The sequence below is a fragment of the Strongylocentrotus purpuratus genome, unplaced genomic scaffold, assembly GCF_000002235.5.
Source record: "Strongylocentrotus purpuratus isolate Spur 01 unplaced genomic scaffold, Spur_5.0 spur5_scaffold_12, whole genome shotgun sequence".
In the NCBI taxonomy this organism is placed as follows: Eukaryota; Metazoa; Echinodermata; class Echinoidea; order Camarodonta; family Strongylocentrotidae; genus Strongylocentrotus; species Strongylocentrotus purpuratus.
In genome coordinates, this window is record NW_022145597.1 from 30,966,493 (window position 1) to 30,986,239 (window position 19,747).

The window sequence follows — 19,747 nt, forward strand, 5'->3', positions numbered from 1 at the left end:
AGCATATCTTACTACATAAATAACCCAATATGGCACCGATCCAGCATTAGATGGGCACCAAACCTGCATGGCATCAATTTCAGACCTTCACAATTATGTAAGCAATATTGCAGGATATCTTACAACAATAACCAAATATGGCACCAATCCAGCATTAGATGGGCACCAAACCTGCATGGCATCAATTTCAGCCCTTCACAATTATGTAAGCAATATTGCAGCATATCTTACTACATAAATAACCAAATATGGCACCAATCCAGCAATAGATAGGCACCAAACCTGCATGGCATCAATTTCAGCCCTTTACAATTATGTAAGCATTTAAAATATCACAGGATAACTGATCTTAACAACACTAACAACATAAGTTGAACTTAAGTTCTGATTTGGACCTAAATCAAGGTACAGTAGGCCATTTGTACTCCTAGAATGAAAAACAATATTAAGGAGCAAAAATATTACATATTTGAGACAAAGAAATTTCACAATACAAACATAAAATCTGCTTTGTAAAGAATATATTGTTTAATCATGAATGATTGAGTAATTGTGATAACTTCTTTAGCCATAGAATTGGATACATCAGAGAATCTATACTGCAATTTCATTTAAGAGCCACCTCATATAGTGTAGGAATGCTCAATGCTGTCAAACTACTATAGTAAAAAGCCATTGTATTAGTGAATGCAAGGCGAGCTAATTTAAGGACATTTATTTTAATGAAACAAAGTCGAATCATTAGAATCAATTACCAGTAGAACAAATGCTCGACACGAGACCCCGTCAGTCTGCCTTGCTGACTGTAGCTGGCGATCCTCCATCCAGTGACCCGCCAGCTCTCCTGTAGCCTCACTGCGAAGATCCATGTACTTCCTTTTGCATTCAAATGAAAAATAAAAATCTCAAAACCAGGTGAGAGAGAAGAAAGCTTTACTTTACCATTGTCGCTTCTTTTTAAATTTATTTCTAAAGATAGTACTTTAATGCAATAAAGGTCTCTCGTTATTAGTTGCCAATAGCCTTATGTACTGCTATGACAGGATAACTATTACACCGCCAGCAGAGAGATTACCTTTGATCTACCTGATGTCTACTCGCTATTCATAAGGACCCATATTCATCATTCAAAAAGTGGTCATTATTCATACGGACTGCTATGCATAATTATAGAAAATGTTCTTATTTGTAATATGATGGTTGCTATTCGTAAACAAAATGAGGGTTGTCATTCGTTATGTTAGAAGAGTTTTTTTTACCCTAATGGTCGGTATATGTCCTAAAGGATAGTTTGAGGACTGAAATATTGTCAATTTTCTGACCTTACACCTATTATAAACTGTAAAACAGCATTGTTGCACATTGCAGGAAGAGACATCATTGTAATCATGACAAATGAGTATTTCAAATATAGCTAAATTATACATTTAAAGATAATAATAATAATAATAATAATACATTACATTTATAATGCGCTTAATACAACGTTTCTAAGCGCAAGAGAAAGAAGAAAGGATAAGGAAGGAAAGGTGAGAAATACTAAGGGAACAAAGATAAATTAAAGTTTTGGAAAAGTTATTGAAATATCTATATTGGCCAAACTAATTGATCATTTCTGTTAAATGAGTACTTAAAAAGGGCTTGCATGGTAAAATCCAAACCTAGGCATCGTTAAATGAAGTAATATTGGAAGAAATCCAATGGCCGCCCGTGCATTGTACAAAATCCACCGCCCCTTCTCATCTGTCCGCGCTGGGCTGGAGATATCGACAAGCCTGCATAAGAGCCACATACTGGATAGAAAATGGGGACCACTTGGACTTTTGTAGCATATGTGCATTTCCGCATTGATGATCGATGTGCAGCAAATCAGTTTTTCAATTTTTCAAATATATCAGTAGGCAGTTTTCTGGCCAAGTATTTATTATCCTTTAATAGTAAACTTATCATTACGTATTTCTTGCGGTGTGATTGAAAACCCCCATTGTGGTCTTCATCAAGTGGACTCCCGCTGTGATCTACGCTCCATGCAGGCAAAATGCCACAGTTTGATGGACAATAGCATGTTTACAATTCCTCAAAATCTGTGACTAATATATGTTGTAATATTAATAGTACATGGACTCACCTGAACTGCTCCAGGTACCTCGAGTTGTCTCTCCCTGGCAGCGAATCCAGCAAAGACACCGTCTTCTTTGCCGGATTGGCACACAAAAGTATCCAGTGGCTGTTGTCAACATTTATTGGGATTAAGAGCCACTGGAACATGTGAAGTTTCACCTGATGAAAAAGAAATTAATGTTGTAAGTATGAATGTATAAACCATCATTTCAAAGTTGTGAGATTTTTACACATTCGAAATTTGAATAATCACACAAATACCTCCGAACTGAAATAGAGACAAATAGCAGTGTTAGGTGAGGGAGAGGAGGAGGAGTTAAATGGATGAAACATACATGGTACAGTGTGTTTTTATGATGTTGATGATAATAATAATCATCATCATAACAATTATACTGAATTAATCATTTTAATGATAATAACTATGATACAGATGAAGATGATGATGATAATGATGATTATGATGAAAAGAAGAAGGAAGAGGAGGAGAAGAGGAGGAAGGAGGAGGAATGGAAGAAGAGGAAGAAAAAGAAGTAAAAATCTGAGAAAATCTGATTTGAATTTCTGAATCTAGAAGGGAACGGGCAAACAAGGACTGGTATCAGAAAGTAATTACCAAAGCTATATCTTGGATGTTTATTGTCTGAATCCAATTTTCTCTGTACATGTTCATACTTAAATCGGTGCTTCATGTGTTTTCAATAGACCTAATCCCAGGTTTGAAGCCAGTGTATTTGCATTCATGTGTTGTTTCTTTGGTAAGGCAATATGGCAAGTTAGCTTTTTTACAGCAATCTGTGTGCATTTCCATACCTTGTGGAAAAGCCATGGCTGAAGATTGCTACTGCTCCATTGGACAGGAACATATGAAGGCATAACATAGATGTGGCCGTCATCCTGTATGTTGGCCTGATTACGGAGGAGAAGCAGGTAGGCATTGACAACCTGTAAGAATACACACACAACATATTTTCTCTTGTCTTGATAATTTCTTATGTATTTTTTTTTATCATATGTATTTCATTGTTTTTGTTGTTTTATTTCATTTCTAACTACAATTCAACTATTTTGACCCCCAAAACAAACACCTAAACTTTTAACAAGTCCAAATAACCAATGCTTGATCTCTTTTTAGGAAAAATGACATGTCCATATGTTTTGTACACATGAGCGATTTTTGGGCTGATCGACAAGATCGGCAAAGACAAAATGTGGCCTGAAGCAAATTGTGTTTTTTGGTTGTACATATAAATATATAGTTTGTCCGTTTTTTCTCATTATCAAAATATCTTGATAACTGGTTGATGAATTTCCACCAAACTTGCTACATGTATGTCTCTTGAGGAGCTAAAAAAGTTATAAGAATTTGGGGTCACGAGGTCAACGGTCACAGTTCCCATACATGCAAAAATAGCTTGTTATATCGTGATATCTCCATAACCAATGGACGTATTGTCACAAAACTTGGTACATGAATCTTATGAGGTCATTTTTGTTTCTATATATGTGCTTTTGGAATGTTATTACACCGGCAACTCAACTTTTGCATGAATATATCTATGAAAAATATTACTTTGCTACCTTGCTTTTAAACATGCAGCCATGTTGTGAAAAGGTCTTACCTTGTCGTTCAGCCAGTTGGGATGTGTTAATGTCTCGAAGTCCTTGTGCTCCAAGACATCGCCGGCTACATGGTAGCGGGATGATTGGTCTGGTATTTTGGGCATTGTCCTGTCCCTATTCAAAACCTTTACCAGAGTGCTAGCCCCTGTTAATGAATGAAAATGTATAGGTTTAATCACAAAATTTTAACCATGTGGGTTTGTGTATTGATGCTGGATTAACCAGCTCACAATATATATTAATCGCACTATAATTAGCAGAAAATGAATTTTAAATTCAATTGCCAAACTGACAGTAATGTATAGAATAAATCAATAATGTTTAAAATTGTAATCACAACTAAAATAAACATCACTTTTATCACCAAACTTAATTTTTCGGATGAATAAGTGAGTTTACAAATGTAAATTCTTCTGAAATACATATACAGATGAAATTTTATGCTACAGGATGAAAAAAATAAAAAGTAGGCTTAAAGATGTAACCAACTCCGCAATATATAAAAGTAAATTGTTTAGAATTATGATGATGTAATTTATCATTTGGATTATGTCTCACCTGGCGACTTGGCTGACTGTAGCGGGCTGGTTGATTCTTTTTGACTTTGCTTTTTACAGTTGACCAACTTGGTGTAGTGAAGCTTCTTTGTGGCATCTTTAAAGAGAGACAATATATTCTCATTATAGTCAATAACAATTATAAATAATATCTAGATTGAATGTTGATAACAATTTGCGAATAATAAGTTTGATATATGTATCCACTGGGCAGTGGCGGATCCAGGGGGGGGGGGGGGGCCGGGGGGCCCGGCCCCCCCCCCTTGAGAAAAAAAAATCATGTAAAATCACGTGATTTTTACCTTTTTTTGGGGTTGGGCCCCCCCCCCCCCTGGCGCTCAAGGGGGGGGGGGGGGGGTGCAAATTGATTTTTTTTTTTTGAGGATCAAAAAAAAAAAAGTGCTCACTACCCCCCCCCCCCCCCCTCAAAGATGTTCGCAATATGAAAGAAGGGTGGGAATATCAATAGACCAATGCATTAGGCACAAATGACACAATGATATTTTTTTTCTATATGAGGGTGATTATTCTGATATTATTAGAGGAAGAAGATGATTGGTTGTTCCATTCTCGACTCTTAAAGGCACACTGTCCTACTTGTAGCTACTTGCTCCCTCTATATAGAAAACTTCCCCAATCGGTGTCTGTTGGTCCCCTCTTTTTCTTACGTTAAATGAGAGCTGAGTTAATGAGATAGCCACCTGTCACAGTGACCTCCAGTGTGTAAAGTCAGTACGGGCCGGATTTTGTGTATTACGGGCCGGACTTTGTTGCGTGAAAACTTACCCTTTATCGGAGATTCCCGGAGTGGGAGGGAGAGGGGGGGGGGGGGGGGGGGGGGGGGGGGGGGGGGGGGGGGGGTGCTGGGGGCTTTCTTTTTTTCTTTTCTCCTTTTTTTCTCTCTTTCTGCTTCTTTTCTCTTCTTTCTTTTCTCTTCTCTTTTCTTTTCTCTTCTCCTTTCTTTTCTCTTCTCCTTTTTACTTCTCTTCTTTCTTTTTTTCTCTTCTTTTCTTTCTCTTTTTTTCCCTTTTTTTGCGCCGCCATTAGGGGGGGCCGCGGCCGTTTCGGCCCCCCTGGATCCGCCACTGTTGATGGTTATCCCTTGTGAAGATAAAGGTAACCACCAGGTCAAACATTTTAGAGCCCAATGTTAAGTTTTACATGCATTTTTATCCCCTCGCCGACGAAGTCGGAGGGGGTATAGAAACGCTGCCGTCCGTAACAAATTTGGTTTCCGATTGAAAACTTCAATAATGTTTGACAGATTTTAATGAAATTTGATATGAAGGTACATGGTATCAAAACACAGCCTAAGTTTGATTTCAGAGTATGTAGGTCAAAGGTCATAACTCATTAAATATACGAAAAAATACACATCTGGTTTCAGATCGATAACTTTAGTAATGTTTGACAGATTTCTATGAAATTTAATATGAAGGTACATGGTATCAAAATACATGTACAACCTAAGTTCGATTTCGGAGTATGTAGGTCAAAGGTGAAAGGTCATAGCTCATTAAATATGCAAAAACACCTAATTATATTTGTGAAAATGTGGTTAACTTCCTTGCCTAGTAATATAATAGTATAGTCCAATGAAGGTAACTTTTTCTGATGTATATAGAGGCCATTTGTACCCTGCGAGGGGATGCTACGCTTTGCGTTGACTTTTTGATAATGGTTCATATCTTTGCATAGGAGGTGAAGGTCACTGCAAGGACCAACAAAATTTTCGAGCCCAAGGCAAGTTTTTAATAACTGGCCTTGATGCATTAATTGCCATTCTTGCTCTTATTTCCTGTTATCTTGTGCGGTTACAGATATGTGAAGGCAAATACATGTGCCATGGAATCATATGGTAGAGGCTATGACCATGCAATTCCACACTACCTCAGAAACAGACCTGCTTGGTTTATCCAGCACTGTATGAGCAAATTGGAGCTGGCAGATCGACACCATCCCACAGACAAATATCAGGAGGGTTTCATCAGATACTTTTGAGGTAATAAATGCATGTGACTCTGAATCCCAAAACCCAAAATGTCAAAATATTTGTGTGAAGACTCAAAGTAGGTGAAAATTGATCCACCCAGTCAATTCTTATTTTATTTTTTTTCTTTCTAGTTCTTCTTGGTTTTTGTGAGGAACTTTTTTTGAAATTTGTTAACATTGAATAGTTTTGCTAGGACATCTTTTTCACTACTGTATTTGTTATCAGGTGTAGCTTAAAGGTTAGGGTTAAGGTTGCGGTTTCTTTAAAACCTTTCTCTCTTCACTTATAAAATATTTTGGTCTATAACTGCTTAACTACTATGTGCTCACACTGTAATGCAACATATTTTTCATGATCAGTTTTTTCTCAATTATCACATCTCTCCTTCAACCATCAGGTGGAGAGTGACACTGAGCAGAAGCTGACATATGTTGTCAAGCTACAGACCCATGGCCCTCCCAGCTGCACATGCTGGGATTGGAGGTGGCGTCAGATGCCCTGCAAACATCTCTTTGCAGTCATGAGGGAGTACCAGGAGAAAACCTGGGAGTCTCTGCCTGCGAGTTTCAGAGAATCCCCTCACATCACCCTTGATCAAGAGGCAGCCACTTTCCTGCAGGAGGCTAACCATCAACTCCCTGAACCAGCTCTTGATCAGGATGACAGCCTAGACCAGGACCATGGTAGCAATCTCCAGGAACTTCCAAGGAGAGTTGTGCCATCAAGTCTGAAGCAAGTTGCACTTAGGTGTAGGGAAAGACTTGCTCTCTTGAGAGATATGACATACACCTGCCATGACCCTTCTCTATTGGCCGCTGTGGAAGAGAAACTTGGGGACCTTGTTGGTTTGCTGAACCAGGATGGGGTGTTGACCGAGCTGAATCCCCCTCCCACTCACTCAACCACCAAGGGCCCGGTTAAGAGAAAGCCAGCAGCTCTTCAAAGGAGGAAGAAAGCTAAAACATCTGGGCGAGTTGGTATTGCTGCTGAAAGAGCAAAGGTTGCCTCCAAAATTACAATCCAGGAGAATGGTGATGTGGACAAAGCCACTTTAAAACGTAAGCCCTTTTTCTTTTTAGTTACACGAAAAAAGTACAAGTTCTCTTTTTCAACAGCAAAATGTGAACATGTATTACCTAAAGTTCCATGAGATACCTTTCATGTTATCTTGTAAGAGGACATGTCAGGGTCACATTTCCTTTTATTCCCATCCAAAAGGGTTTAAATTTCAAAAGTGAATAATTCAAAAGGATTGCTATTTGTGATTTTGCTGTTTCACTCACATCAACATTCAATTAGACTATATTTATTGGCTATTGCTCCAGACATTTCTCCATTGCCCAAGTTTGCCCAAGTTAGAATAACAGCTAATACTCTGTCTTTTTCAGCTGCTGGAAAGAAGCGTCCTCAAAGGAAGACACAGACAACAAAGAAGGTGCGATCAGAAGGTAATTTTTTTGCAAAATATCTTTAGGGTGCTGGCAAATTACAGGTAAAACCTTGGTAATACCAATCAAGTGCTACAAATACAATTTTCAGAAGCAAAATCTTGACACATTTGAATAAAGAAAAGTTGTTTTATCACAATTTTTGCATTAGAATAATCACCCTCATATAGAAAAAAAATATCATTGTGTCATTTGTGCCTAATGCATTGGTCTATTGATATTCCCACCCTTCTTTCATATTGCGAACATCTTTGAGGGGGGGGGGGGGGGTAGTGAGCACTTTTTTTTTTTTTTATCCTCAAAAAAAAAATTAAATTTGCACCCCCCCCCCCCTTGAGCGCCAGGGGGGGGGGCCCAACCCCAAAAAAAGGTAAAAATCACGTGATTTTACATGATTTTTTTTCTCAAGGGGGGGGGGGGCCGGGCCCCCCGGCCCCCCCCGCTCCAGGTGAGACATAATCCAAATGATAAATTACATCATCATAATTCTAAACAATTTACTTTTATATATTGTGGAGTTGGTTACATCCTTAAGCCTACTATTTATTTTTTTCATCCTGTAGCATAAAATTTCATCTGTATATGTATTTCAGAAGAATTTACATTTGTAAACTCACTTATTCATCCGAAAAATTAAGTTTGGTGATAAAAGTGATGTTTATTTTAGTTGTGATTACAATTTTAAACATTATTGATTTATTCTATACATTACTGTCAGTTTGGCAATTGAATTTAAAATTCATTTTCTGCTAATTATAGTGCGATTAATATATATTGTGAGCTGGTTAATCCAGCATCAATACACAAACCCACATGGTTAAAATTTTGTGATTAAACCTATACATTTTCATTCATTAACAGGGGCTAGCACTCTGGTAAAGGTTTTGAATAGGGACAGGACAATGCCCAAAATACCAGACCAATCATCCCGCTACCATGTAGCCGGCGATGTCTTGGAGCGCAAGGACTTCGAGACATTAACACATCCCAACTGGCTGAACGACAAGGTAGACCTTTTCACAACATGGCTGCATGTTTAAAAGCAAGGTAGCAAAGTAATATTTTTCATAGATATATTCATGCAAAAGTTGAGTTGCCGGTGTAATAACATTCCAAAAGCACATATATAGAAACAAAAATGACCTCATAAGATTCATGTACCAAGTTTTGTGACAATACGTCCATTGGTTATGGAGATATCACGATATAACAAGCTATTTTTGCATGTATGGGAACTGTGACCGTTGACCTCGTGACCCCAAATTCTTATAACTTTTTTAGCTCCTCAAGAGACATACATGTAGCAAGTTTGGTGGAAATTCATCAACCAGTTATCAAGATATTTTGATAATGAGAAAAAACGGACAAACTATATATTTATATGTACAACCAAAAAACACAATTTGCTTCAGGCCACATTTTGTCTTTGCCGATCTTGTCGATCAGCCCAAAAATCGCTCATGTGTACAAAACATATGGACATGTCATTTTTCCTAAAAAGAGATCAAGCATTGGTTATTTGGACTTGTTAAAAGTTTAGGGGTTTGTTTTGGGGGTCAAAATAGTTGAATTGTAGTTAGAAATGAAATAAAACAACAAAAACAATGAAATACATATGATAAAAAAAATACATAAGAAATTATCAAGACAAGAGAAAATATGTTGTGTGTGTATTCTTACAGGTTGTCAATGCCTACCTGCTTCTCCTCCGTAATCAGGCCAACATACAGGATGACGGCCACATCTATGTTATGCCTTCATATGTTCCTGTCCAATGGAGCAGTAGCAATCTTCAGCCATGGCTTTTCCACAAGGTATGGAAATGCACACAGATTGCTGTAAAAAAGCTAACTTGCCATATTGCCTTACCAAAGAAACAACACATGAATGCAAATACACTGGCTTCAAACCTGGGATTAGGTCTATTGAAAACACATGAAGCACCGATTTAAGTATGAACATGTACAGAGAAAATTGGATTCAGACAATAAACATCCAAGATATAGCTTTGGTAATTACTTTCTGATACCAGTCCTTGTTTGCCCGTTCCCTTCTAGATTCAGAAATTCAAATCAGATTTTCTCAGATTTTTACTTCTTTTTCTTCCTCTTCTTCCATTCCTCCTCCTTCCTCCTCTTCTCCTCCTCTTCCTTCTTCTTTTCATCATAATCATCATTATCATCATCATCTTCATCTGTATCATAGTTATTATCATTAAAATGATTAATTCAGTATAATTGTTATGATGATGATTATTATTATCATCAACATCATAAAACACACTGTACCATGTATGTTTCATCCATTTAACTCCTCCTCCTCTCCCTCACCTAACACTGCTATTTGTCTCTATTTCAGTTCGGAGGTATTTGTGTGATTATTCAAATTTCGAATGTGTAAAAATCTCACAACTTTGAAATGATGGTTTATACATTCATACTTACAACATTAATTTCTTTTTCATCAGGTGAAACTTCACATGTTCCAGTGGCTCTTAATCCCAATAAATGTTGACAACAGCCACTGGATACTTTTGTGTGCCAATCCGGCAAAGAAGACGGTGTCTTTGCTGGATTCGCTGCCAGGGAGAGACAACTCGAGGTACCTGGAGCAGTTCAGGTGAGTCCATGTACTATTAATATTACAACATATATTAGTCACAGATTTTGAGGAATTGTAAACATGCTATTGTCCATCAAACTGTGGCATTTTGCCTGCATGGAGCGTAGATCACAGCGGGAGTCCACTTGATGAAGACCACAATGGGGGTTTTCAATCACACCGCAAGAAATACGTAATGATAAGTTTACTATTAAAGGATAATAAATACTTGGCCAGAAAACTGCCTACTGATATATTTGAAAAATTGAAAAACTGATTTGCTGCACATCGATCATCAATGCGGAAATGCACATATGCTACAAAAGTCCAAGTGGTCCCCATTTTCTATCCAGTATGTGGCTCTTATGCAGGCTTGTCGATATCTCCAGCCCAGCGCGGACAGATGAGAAGGGGCGGTGGATTTTGTACAATGCACGGGCGGCCATTGGATTTCTTCCAATATTACTTCATTTAACGATGCCTAGGTTTGGATTTTACCATGCAAGCCCTTTTTAAGTACTCATTTAACAGAAATGATCAATTAGTTTGGCCAATATAGATATTTCAATAACTTTTCCAAAACTTTAATTTATCTTTGTTCCCTTAGTATTTCTCACCTTTCCTTCCTTATCCTTTCTTCTTTCTCTTGCGCTTAGAAACGTTGTATTAAGCGCATTATAAATGTAATGTATTATTATTATTATTATTATTATCTTTAAATGTATAATTTAGCTATATTTGAAATACTCATTTGTCATGATTACAATGATGTCTCTTCCTGCAATGTGCAACAATGCTGTTTTACAGTTTATAATAGGTGTAAGGTCAGAAAATTGACAATATTTCAGTCCTCAAACTATCCTTTAGGACATATACCGACCATTAGGGTAAAAAAAACTCTTCTAACATAACGAATGACAACCCTCATTTTGTTTACGAATAGCAACCATCATATTACAAATAAGAACATTTTCTATAATTATGCATAGCAGTCCGTATGAATAATGACCACTTTTTGAATGATGAATATGGTCCTTATGAATAGCGAGTAGACATCAGGTAGATCAAAGGTAATCTCTCTGCTGGCGGTGTAATAGTTATCCTGTCATAGCAGTACATAAGGCTATTGGCAACTAATAACGAGAGACCTTTATTGCATTAAAGTACTATCTTTAGAAATAAATTTAAAAAGAAGCGACAATGGTAAAGTAAAGCTTTCTTCTCTCTCACCTGGTTTTGAGATTTTTATTTTTCATTTGAATGCAAAAGGAAGTACATGGATCTTCGCAGTGAGGCTACAGGAGAGCTGGCGGGTCACTGGATGGAGGATCGCCAGCTACAGTCAGCAAGGCAGACTGACGGGGTCTCGTGTCGAGCATTTGTTCTACTGGTAATTGATTCTAATGATTCGACTTTGTTTCATTAAAATAAATGTCCTTAAATTAGCTCGCCTTGCATTCACTAATACAATGGCTTTTTACTATAGTAGTTTGACAGCATTGAGCATTCCTACACTATATGAGGTGGCTCTTAAATGAAATTGCAGTATAGATTCTCTGATGTATCCAATTCTATGGCTAAAGAAGTTATCACAATTACTCAATCATTCATGATTAAACATATATTCTTTACAAAGCAGATTTTATGTTTGTATTGTGAAATTTCTTTGTCTCAAATATGTAATATTTTTTGCTCCTTAATATTGTTTTTCATTCTAGGAGTACAAATGGCCTACTGTACCTTGATTTAGGTCCAAATCAGAACTTAAGTTCAACTTATGTTGTTAGTGTTGTTAAGATCAGTTATCCTGTGATATTTTAAATGCTTACATAATTGTAAAGGGCTGAAATTGATGCCATGCAGGTTTGGTGCCTATCTATTGCTGGATTGGTGCCATATTTGGTTATTTATGTAGTAAGATATGCTGCAATATTGCTTACATAATTGTGAAGGGCTGAAATTGATGCCATGCAGGTTTGGTGCCCATCTAATGCTGGATTGGTGCCATATTTGGTTATTGTTGTAAGATATCCTGCAATATTGCTTACATAATTGTGAAGGTCTGAAATTGATGCCATGCAGGTTTGGTGCCCATCTAATGCTGGATCGGTGCCATATTGGGTTATTTATGTAGTAAGATATGCTGCGATATTGCTTACATAATTGTGAAGGGCTGAAATTGATGCCATGCAGGTTTGGTGCATATCTAATGCTGGATTGGTGCCAATTAGGTTATTGTTGTAAGATCAGTTATCCTGTGATATTTTAAATGCTTACATAATTGTAAAGGGCTGAAATTGATGCCATGCAGGTTTGCTGCCTATCTATTGCTGCATTGGTGCCATATTTGGTTATTGTTGTTGGATATCCTGCAATATTGCTTACATAATTGTGAAGGGCTGAAACTGATGCCATGCAGGTTTGGTGCCTATCTAATGCTGGATTGGTGCCATATTTGGTTATTGTTGTAAGATATCCTGCAATATTGCTTACATAATTGTGAAGGGCTAAAACTGATGCCATGCAGGTTTGGTGCCCATCTAATGCTGGTTTGGTGCCATATTTGGTTATTGTTGTTAGATATCCTGCAATATTGCTTACATAATTGTGAAGGGCTGAAATTGATGCCATGCAGGTTTGGTGCCTATCTAATGCTGGATTGGTGCCATATTTGGTTATTGTTGTAAGATATCCTGCAATATTGCTTACATAATTGTGAAGGGCTGAAATTGATGCCATGCAGGTTTGGGGGCATCTAATGCTGGATTGGTGCCATATTGGGTTATTGTTTGAGATATCCTGCAATATTGCTCACATAATTGTGAAGGGCTGAAATTGATGCCATGCAGGTTTGGGGGCATCTCATGCTAGATTGGTGCCATACTGGGTTATTATTGTAAGATCAGTTATCCTGTGATATTTTAAATGCTTACATAATTGTGAAGGGCTGAAACTGATGCCATGCAGGTTTGGTGCCTATCTAATGCTAGATTGGTGCCATATTGGGTTATTATTGTAAGATTAGTTATCCTGTGATATTTTAAATGCTTACATAATTGTGAAGGGCTGAAATTGATGCCATGCAGGTTTGGTGCATATCTAATGCTGGATTGGTGCCAATTAGGTTATTGTTGTAAGATCAGTTATCCTGTGATATTTTAAATGCTTACATAATTGTAAAGGGCTGAAATTGATGCCATGCAGGTTTGCTGCCTATCTATTGCTGCATTGGTGCCATATTTGGTTATTGTTGTTGGATATCCTGCAATATTGCTTACATAATTGTGAAGGGCTGAAACTGATGCCATGCAGGTTTGGTGCCTATCTAATGCTGGATTGGTGCCATATTTGGTTATTGTTGTTAGATATGCTGCGAAATTGCTTACATAATTGTGAAGGGCCTAAATTGATGCCATGCAGGTTTGGTGCCTATCTAATGCTGGATTGGTGCCATATTTGGTTATTGTTGTAAGATATCCTGCAATATTGCTTACATAATTGTGAAGGGCTGAAATTGATGCCATGCAGGTTTGGTGCCCATCTTATGCTGGATTGGTGCCATATTTGGTTATTGTTGTAAGATATCCTGCAATATTGCTTACATAATTGTGAAGGTCTGAAATTGATGCCATGCAGGTTTGGTGCCCATCTAATGCTGGATCGGTGCCATATTGGGTTATTTATGTAGTAAGATATGCTGCGATATTGCTTACATAATTGTGAAGGGCCTAAATTGATGAATCATTAAACTATGAGAAGTCAAAGCTTCCGCGCTTCGCACGGGAGGGGGGGGGAACAGAATTCAGACAAGGATCGAGATTCGAGAATGGTACAACGAATCCTCTTCTTTCTCTAATAATTTAATGAAACGTCAAAGCTGCCGCGCTTCGCGCGGGGGGGATAGACTGAATTCAAACAAGGATTAAGAGTCGAGAATGGTACAACGAATGGTCTTCTTTCTCTCATAATTTAATGAAGCGTCCGAAAATTACGCGCAACGCGCGAGCGGGGGAAAACTGAATTCAGACAAGGATTATTTTAGAGTCGAGAATATAACAACGAATCATCTTCTTTCTCTAATAATTTAATGAAACTTTTGTCATGAAAGAGGCTTTAGCCCCCCCCCCCCCCCCGATGAAAATGTCAAAATTGTACCTGTATGGTGCTTCTGATATGACCTTGTCAGTATTGATATGTTGAGTTGTAAAAATGGTCTGCACACTTTCCAATTTCCGGCCCCCCCCCCTATTGGAAAATCCTGGATCCGCGCCTGCATCAACCACTTTTGGTCCCAAATGGGCACATATGGATGCAAAGTTAATAATAAAAACTTGGCTCCAAAAGTGTGTAGATCACTGATTTTGAGTCTGAAATATGCCATTTTCACAATATTTTGTTAGTAAATCACAACTATTTTGTCTATACAATGCCTTGTGCCCGTTTATTTTTGTACTAACAAAGTTATTACTTGTGGGTCTATTGCCTCCCTAAACCCCTCCCCCATGCTAGTGTAGTGCATCACAAACTTCAGTATAAACCTTTATCAAAAAGACAACTTACTTGTGCATCATGGACGGTAAGTATTCAGTGACTAAGAGAGAGATCATCATAGAAATACTCTGATCCTTTCTCTGTTCCAGAAAAGACTGTTTGAAGAGCCGGTTCTGTCTTTCAATTCCATTATTGGTGTGAACAAGTACCCCCTTGTCACACCGGAAGGCCCAGACCCAACGCTAGATTTAGAAATAAAATAAGAAACACTGATGTAAGTAGGCATTTGTGTTTGAAAGTGCGGGGGGGGGCAGGGTAGAGCAAACATATAAAGAGCATGGTAGCATTAAGACAAAAATTAATCACAATATCTAGGATTTAGGGAGGTTGCCAGGAAAGCATCATTGTGTAGAGAAATTACAGGTTAGTGAGTTTGAATCCTGCAATTTTTTTTATGAGAGAAATTCATCCATACTGTGCTGCATCTGACCCAGGTGAGGTAAATGGGTTTCCAGGTAGAAATTGTTTGATTGAAACGCAAAGACTTAAGATGAAGAAAGTATTGGGCACTGTAAATGCAAGTATAATCCTAATTCTAGTGTTTTTTTTAAGAGGAGACGTGTGCCTTCAAAAATTCCTGAGTAAGAGGTGTCAATTAACCTTGTAGTGAGGCATCCATTGATGAGTGAACCATTTCTGCAGCCGTGTGTTGGTGTGCCACTCAGGTGATTTCTTGAGCTGTGCAACTGCATGCTGGTACTGTTCAGGTGTAGTGGCATGGGCACACCTTCTCATCATTGCAAGGACTTTGTCCTTGGACATGGAGACCCCATTGTCGATTTTGGAAGTCCATCGCGTCCAAGCCTGCTCCCTGTGGAAGTCACATAGAAGGACTTCACAATCTGTAAAGCAAAAAAAAAACATAGACAAAAGGCACTGAGAAAGATATCAATACCATACATGTAGATGGCATACAGTGGTACTTCTAGAGATGCAGGATTTTTTGTATTTGTTTGTTGTAATAGAATGAAACAGTGCAATTAAGATAACCTAATGTATCTGTATCAGTCATTTCACATCATCATGTTGATACTAACCTGGAAATACTTCTTCAATAGCAGAAATTTCCCTCTCAGAAAAGTCTGTCATGAAGAAGCGTGGATGCCATCTCACTCCAGCCTCCTCCATCCACTGCTGCACTGTTGACAAACCCAGTGGCGGATCCAGGGGGGGGGGGGGGGGGGGGCCGGGGGGCCCGGGCCCCCCCTTGAGAAAAAATCATGCAAAATCACGCGATTTTAAACTTTTTTGGGGTTGGCCCCCCCTGGCGCTCAAGGGGGGGGGGGGGGGGGGGGGTGGGGCAAATTAAATTTTTTTCGAGGACCAAAAAAAAAAAATTGTGCTACACTCCCCCCCCACCCCCCCCCCCCCCCCCCCCCCCCCCCCCCCCCCCCCCTGAGCGACTTTTCGGCTGGCTGAGTCGTTGCGATTTTTTTTTTTGGACTCCAAAAAAAAAAAAAAAATGTCCGCTTCCTTGTTTCATGTTCTAACACAAACTCGGCAACCATACTAAAACCACAGTTAGTCTTCATCGCAAGGAAGAATAACGGCAAAGCATACCTGGTTGTTCGATATGTTGCATATCGAGCAGACAAATATCATTTCCATATCTGTAAAGGACATAATTTTTTTTTAAGTCAGTGAAAAGTAGACAATGCGGAAGCAAACAATCTTTTTTAATATACATGTTCTAGCTTTAATAATCGCTGATGAATGATTGGTGTGTATAACTTTCCATATGGCTACCAATAAATTCTTAAATACCTCTGGAACCTCGGGCAAGGAGGTTACGTTATGGGTTCCATACATTTGTTGGTTTTTGTCTGTATGTTCATGTTCTTGAGAACAGGTGAATAGATTTGCACCAAACTTGCAGGGTATGTTGTGATCATGTAAGGAAGCGATTATTACAATTTGGAGTCACAAGGTCACAGGGGCAAACAAATCAAGTTAGTTCACTTTCGCAATGGTTTGGTTTTTGTCTAAATTGTTATTGTTCATAATTTTAAAGAGTCATGAGGTCAAACGTCAGAAGGGTCATAAAATGGCAATATTTTTAATAACACTGTTTGGCGGGGGTATACTCTGAGAGTGCTTTTCTTATTCATTAATGCGGTAAAAAAACATTTACAAAGCCATAATTATTAACACAGACATGGTATAATAAGAAATGGTGAAAAATGTAATGATTAAAAATCAGACTAATATGATTCAAATGCATGTGATTAATTTGAATTACACTGCATGATTTCGATTTTTATATACATAAATGTGGTATACTATTGGGAGAATAAAGAACGGGGCAGATTACCTGTGCAATAGATGTCTCTGGTATTCTGTCTGGTGACAGAAAAAGAAGCTTGATGACTCTTCAGTATTTTCCAATACTGGAAGGTCGTCATTATCCTCATCATCTATATCAGGCAGGTTCACATAGTCATCATCTTCAGTCCTTGCCGCAGTCGCCAGTGATAGTGAAAAGTGGTCACGAGGTATTGACTCCTCCCACTTGTTAACCATCTCCTGTAGGTTGTCCTGATCAAGTTTAGCATATCTGTTATGCATATTAAAAACACAGACACAACAACAAAAAACAAAAATAATTAATAAATTGTCAAAAGAAATATCTAAATGGAATGTAGAAATATGTATTCATTTGTATGTTCCTATCATATGTTCCAATTCTGAGCGAAAAATCACAAGCTATATAACAGATGCATGGATATTGAGGTATGACTTGATATGAAAAGAAAGAATGTTATAGTGGACCATGGAAAGATTGATAAACTCTTCTTGCTGATAGTGTAATTTGTATGAGGTAACAGTATCTAATCTGATCTATGTATGTGTTATGAATACAATATTCATCTTAAAAATTTATGAAGTTTATGCATGACAGACTGACAAATTAAAGAAATCACATGAGCTTACTTACACGTAAAAAGGCAATGACCATAATGTGTTTGACCCTTTTGTGTGCAATCATTCCGTAAAAGTGACCTCATTTGAAACTCTGTCAAAAACTTTCACTAAAAGTTCAGTAACATTTGTATGGGACCTTTCAATTTAGGGTGAGCTTGAACTGTGTCATGCCCAATGTCAAGATATACAAAATAGCCAGACACTCTCATAAATGAGTTCTACAGACTGTTTATTGACAACTACATCAACATCTAAATTCATAGAAATTTGCTGTTACACAAATATTACATATACGTACGGTCATTTAATTACTCCAATACCCACGAGTGTAGTCCCGTACAAGTTAATTTCCCAATTCATATACATCTGCTGTTACACAAATATTACAAATACGTACAGTCATTTAATTATTCCAATACCCACGAGTGTAATTCGTACAAGTTAACTTCCCATTTTGTAAAGTGTCCGAAATGAAGACAATTGTCCGAAATAAGGCGAAAGCCTTTTGCTTAGTATTTGCTATATCAGAAAATCAAATACCGACATAGTTCCTACGACGATTCGATGCTTGAAGACTTGTGAAGGTTGATGTCCCGTAATCGCTTGTTACGGCAATCGGTCACGTGCTTCAAGATCCCGGATATACTGACTCGGCGATTCTCGGATGCTAATTCGACGATTCGATGCTTGGATGCTAATTCGACGATTCGATGCTTGGATGCTAATTAGACGATTCGATGCTTGGATGCTAAACGTTAGTAGTGAAGAACGTTCTTGTCCGCTCTTACGGCTATAAATGAAATTATCAATATATCCTTCAAAATACATGATATTTAATTTCTACGGTTTCAACACTTATTTCTAATACTCATTTTCGAATAAAGCAAACGATGAAATAATAAAGGTTATTTCACCAGACTTTCTTTATCCGGTTATAACAAAACCAACATGGTTTCCTTCCACTACACCGTCATTTCATTATTAACTAGGGTATGGCACGCCTTTAGGGAAACAAATAAATATATGCGACACTTTTAAAAATATATTTCACTCAAATGTATATAGAATAGAGTCTATTCGACACTTTCAGAAAATATTTGACAAGTTTTATTTGACAAGAATTTTATTCGACATAAATTTCATTCGACACATTGTTCGTCAAAAATTGTATTTGTCAACAAATTTATTCGACAAAAATTTTATTCGACAAAATTTTTATTCGACACAAATTTTATTCGACACAATTTCATTCGACAAAAATTTTATTCGACAAAAATTTTATTCGACATAAATTTCATTCGACACAAATTTCATTTGACACAAATTTTATCCGACACAAATTTTATTCGACACAAATTTCATTCGACACAAATTTTATTCGACAAAAATTTCATTCGACACAAATTTCATTCGGCACAAATTTTATTCGACACAAATTTTATTAAACCAGAATACATATACACACAACTAAACCTGCACCGTGCACACCCGCGCAACAGGCGCGTTTACGATACAAAGACTATAGATCCACGTCGCGGCCCATATAGCCTCTGGTCAATGAACAGTGGGTTTGGATTGTTTGAGGGTGATGAGAGATGAGAAGAGGGAGGGCAACGTCATGTAGCCTGGATGGTTAGGGGCTTGTTGGGGGGGGGGGGCGTTAAGGGGGTACAAATTAGTGTTTATTACCTACTTTGTTCATTTTTTCACTTACTATATAGATTGTTTTAGGGTGATACAAATGAAGGTGTGGACATACTGATGTAGTCACCCCGGTAAAGAGCTAGTGGATGGGGGGGGGGGGGGGGGGGGGGGGGAGGTACGTGGAAACGAAGTAGGTAATATACACTCCTTTATATTCCAATAACGCCACCCTCACCACCACCACTATCCCATTCAATTCCAGTCAACATCACTATGCCCTTCCTCTT

The 19,747-nt window shown here is 37.9% G+C and overlaps 1 protein-coding gene across 1 annotated transcript; it reads right to left on the reverse strand.

Annotated features, from left to right (window-relative positions):
• Positions 1-400: 400 nt before the first annotated feature.
• LOC115922516 (sentrin-specific protease 1-like) lies at positions 401-3,848 on the reverse strand. The gene is made up of 5 exons (XM_030981484.1): positions 3,744-3,848; positions 2,935-3,066; positions 2,129-2,280; positions 756-876; positions 401-427 (listed from the first exon to the last, which is right to left on the reverse strand). Exons 1-5 carry the CDS (start codon positions 3,846-3,848, stop codon positions 401-403), a joined length of 537 nt encoding a protein of 178 aa, XP_030837344.1.
• Between the last annotated feature and the right edge of the window lie 15,899 nt (positions 3,849-19,747).